The sequence below is a fragment of the Penaeus monodon genome, chromosome 25 (genome assembly GCF_015228065.2).
Source record: "Penaeus monodon isolate SGIC_2016 chromosome 25, NSTDA_Pmon_1, whole genome shotgun sequence".
Lineage (NCBI taxonomy): Eukaryota > Metazoa > Arthropoda > Malacostraca > Decapoda > Penaeidae > Penaeus > Penaeus monodon.
The window spans coordinates 10,111,711-10,113,337 of NC_051410.1; the positions used below are offsets into that span (position 1 = coordinate 10,111,711).

Consider the following 1,627-nt stretch of genomic DNA (forward strand, 5'->3'; position numbering starts at 1 on the left):
TTAGTGATCATAAATTAATGTGAACAAGCAGGCAGATGCATTTACCTTATGTTCCTGTACGACTTTCAGAAAAAGGTCTGGAATAAATCTTGGTAACATGACTGCCTTATAATCATTAATAAGTGAGGAGAACATCATGATGAAGCCGAGTGAGTGGAAGAAGGGTAAGAATAACATCATGACATCATTGCTGTTTAAGCCCAAGGTACGTGGATCTCTGTAATACATAAAGAGCTGATTACATGTGGAAAATATTTTTCATTATTACAATAACAGTAGATAGCTTTTACTTTCTCTGGTTGTAATATATTTTTGTGTTGAACTTCTATCTAATATCTATGATTCAATTTTTACATTATTGTTTGTCTTCATAAAGATTTGCCTTGTAAGTCAAAGTAGTAGAAATATCAATAATGTACACCTGAACTGCATAAAAGCTGCAGCAAGATTTCTATGTGTCACCATTACACCCTTCGGAAGACCAGTAGTGCCCGAGGAATACGGCAGAACAACTACGTCATTAACTGGATCGACCTGTTGTGTGAAAACCAAATCTTGATTCGAGAAAACCAGGATAATCTCTAACAGAGCTGAAGTGTGTTTCATGAACAAAAAGAGTGAAGAATAATTCTGCAATGATTATAACAGGATTAGGTTTTACATTTTTCATCATCTAAAAACATAAAGTGATCCCAGTAAAAAAAAATAATGCATAATATTTAGTATAGAAAGATAGGGACACTGAAACAAAACTATAATCGTGTGAAAGTGACTTATGGCTGAAATACTATTCACTGACACTACACCATATATTTTACTTAATTAGTACTGATTGATTTACCCAAAAGAAAAGAAAAATACATATGTTTTCTAACCTGAGTATGGGGCGCATATAGATCTCCCGTATCATCTAACAACTCCTGGAACAGTGAACAACCCTCAGCCTGGCCTTCAAACACAAAGATCTCCTTGATGTTCCCAACACGCTGTGCCACTTCAAGGGCAGTCTTCTCTAAGCCAGCCCCGACAGCTATCCATGTGGCACCTGAATTCTTTACTATGTGTTCAAACTCATCTGTAATATGATACGTGTAGTATAAGTCACAATAATATATTTTTCCTAAAGTTGACTTCATAACAGTGTGGTTATGATTTTAACCCACAAAATATGGATTTGCATTTTTCATATATTCATACTTGACTTCCTCCCTTGCCTTATTTGGAACTTTAGCTTCAAAATATAAATATAATTACATCACAGTGAGTTATAATAAAATGACGACTTTTTATTTATAACAAAATAGTTAAACATAAGAAAATGTGTCATTTATGCTACAATAAGTTATCACAAACAAAAAAATCAACTGGCTGCATTAAAAAGGACCAAAATAAAATATTCATTATCACCTGCATTATAAGCTGGATTTGCAAGGCTGACAATGCCTCCATTAAGCGTGGCACCAAGGAACACAGCAGGATAGTGAATGGTGTTTGGGGATAGGATACACAGCACATCTCCTACGCCAAAGCCACGTCGCTTTAACCCTGAAGCTACCTTAATGCCTCTCTGTTGCAGGTCCTTCGAGGTCAGTTCTTCACTTGTAACTCCATCTATCTGTTTGGGTGA

At 35.5% G+C, this 1,627-nt stretch overlaps 1 protein-coding gene across 1 annotated transcript in view; it reads right to left on the minus strand.

Annotated features, from left to right (window-relative positions):
- LOC119589523 (probable 4-coumarate--CoA ligase 1) overlaps window positions 1-1,627 on the minus strand; it is a 13,863-nt gene that overhangs the window by 2,679 nt on the left and 9,557 nt on the right. Inside the window, exons 4-7 of the mRNA XM_037938124.1 lie at window positions 1,408-1,615; window positions 876-1,075; window positions 422-534; window positions 46-217 (exon numbers count right to left, since the gene is read on the minus strand). Of these exons, the coding sequence (XP_037794052.1) occupies window positions 46-217; window positions 422-534; window positions 876-1,075; window positions 1,408-1,615 (693 nt within the window). The remainder of the gene's footprint in view (window positions 1-45; window positions 218-421; window positions 535-875; window positions 1,076-1,407; window positions 1,616-1,627) is intronic.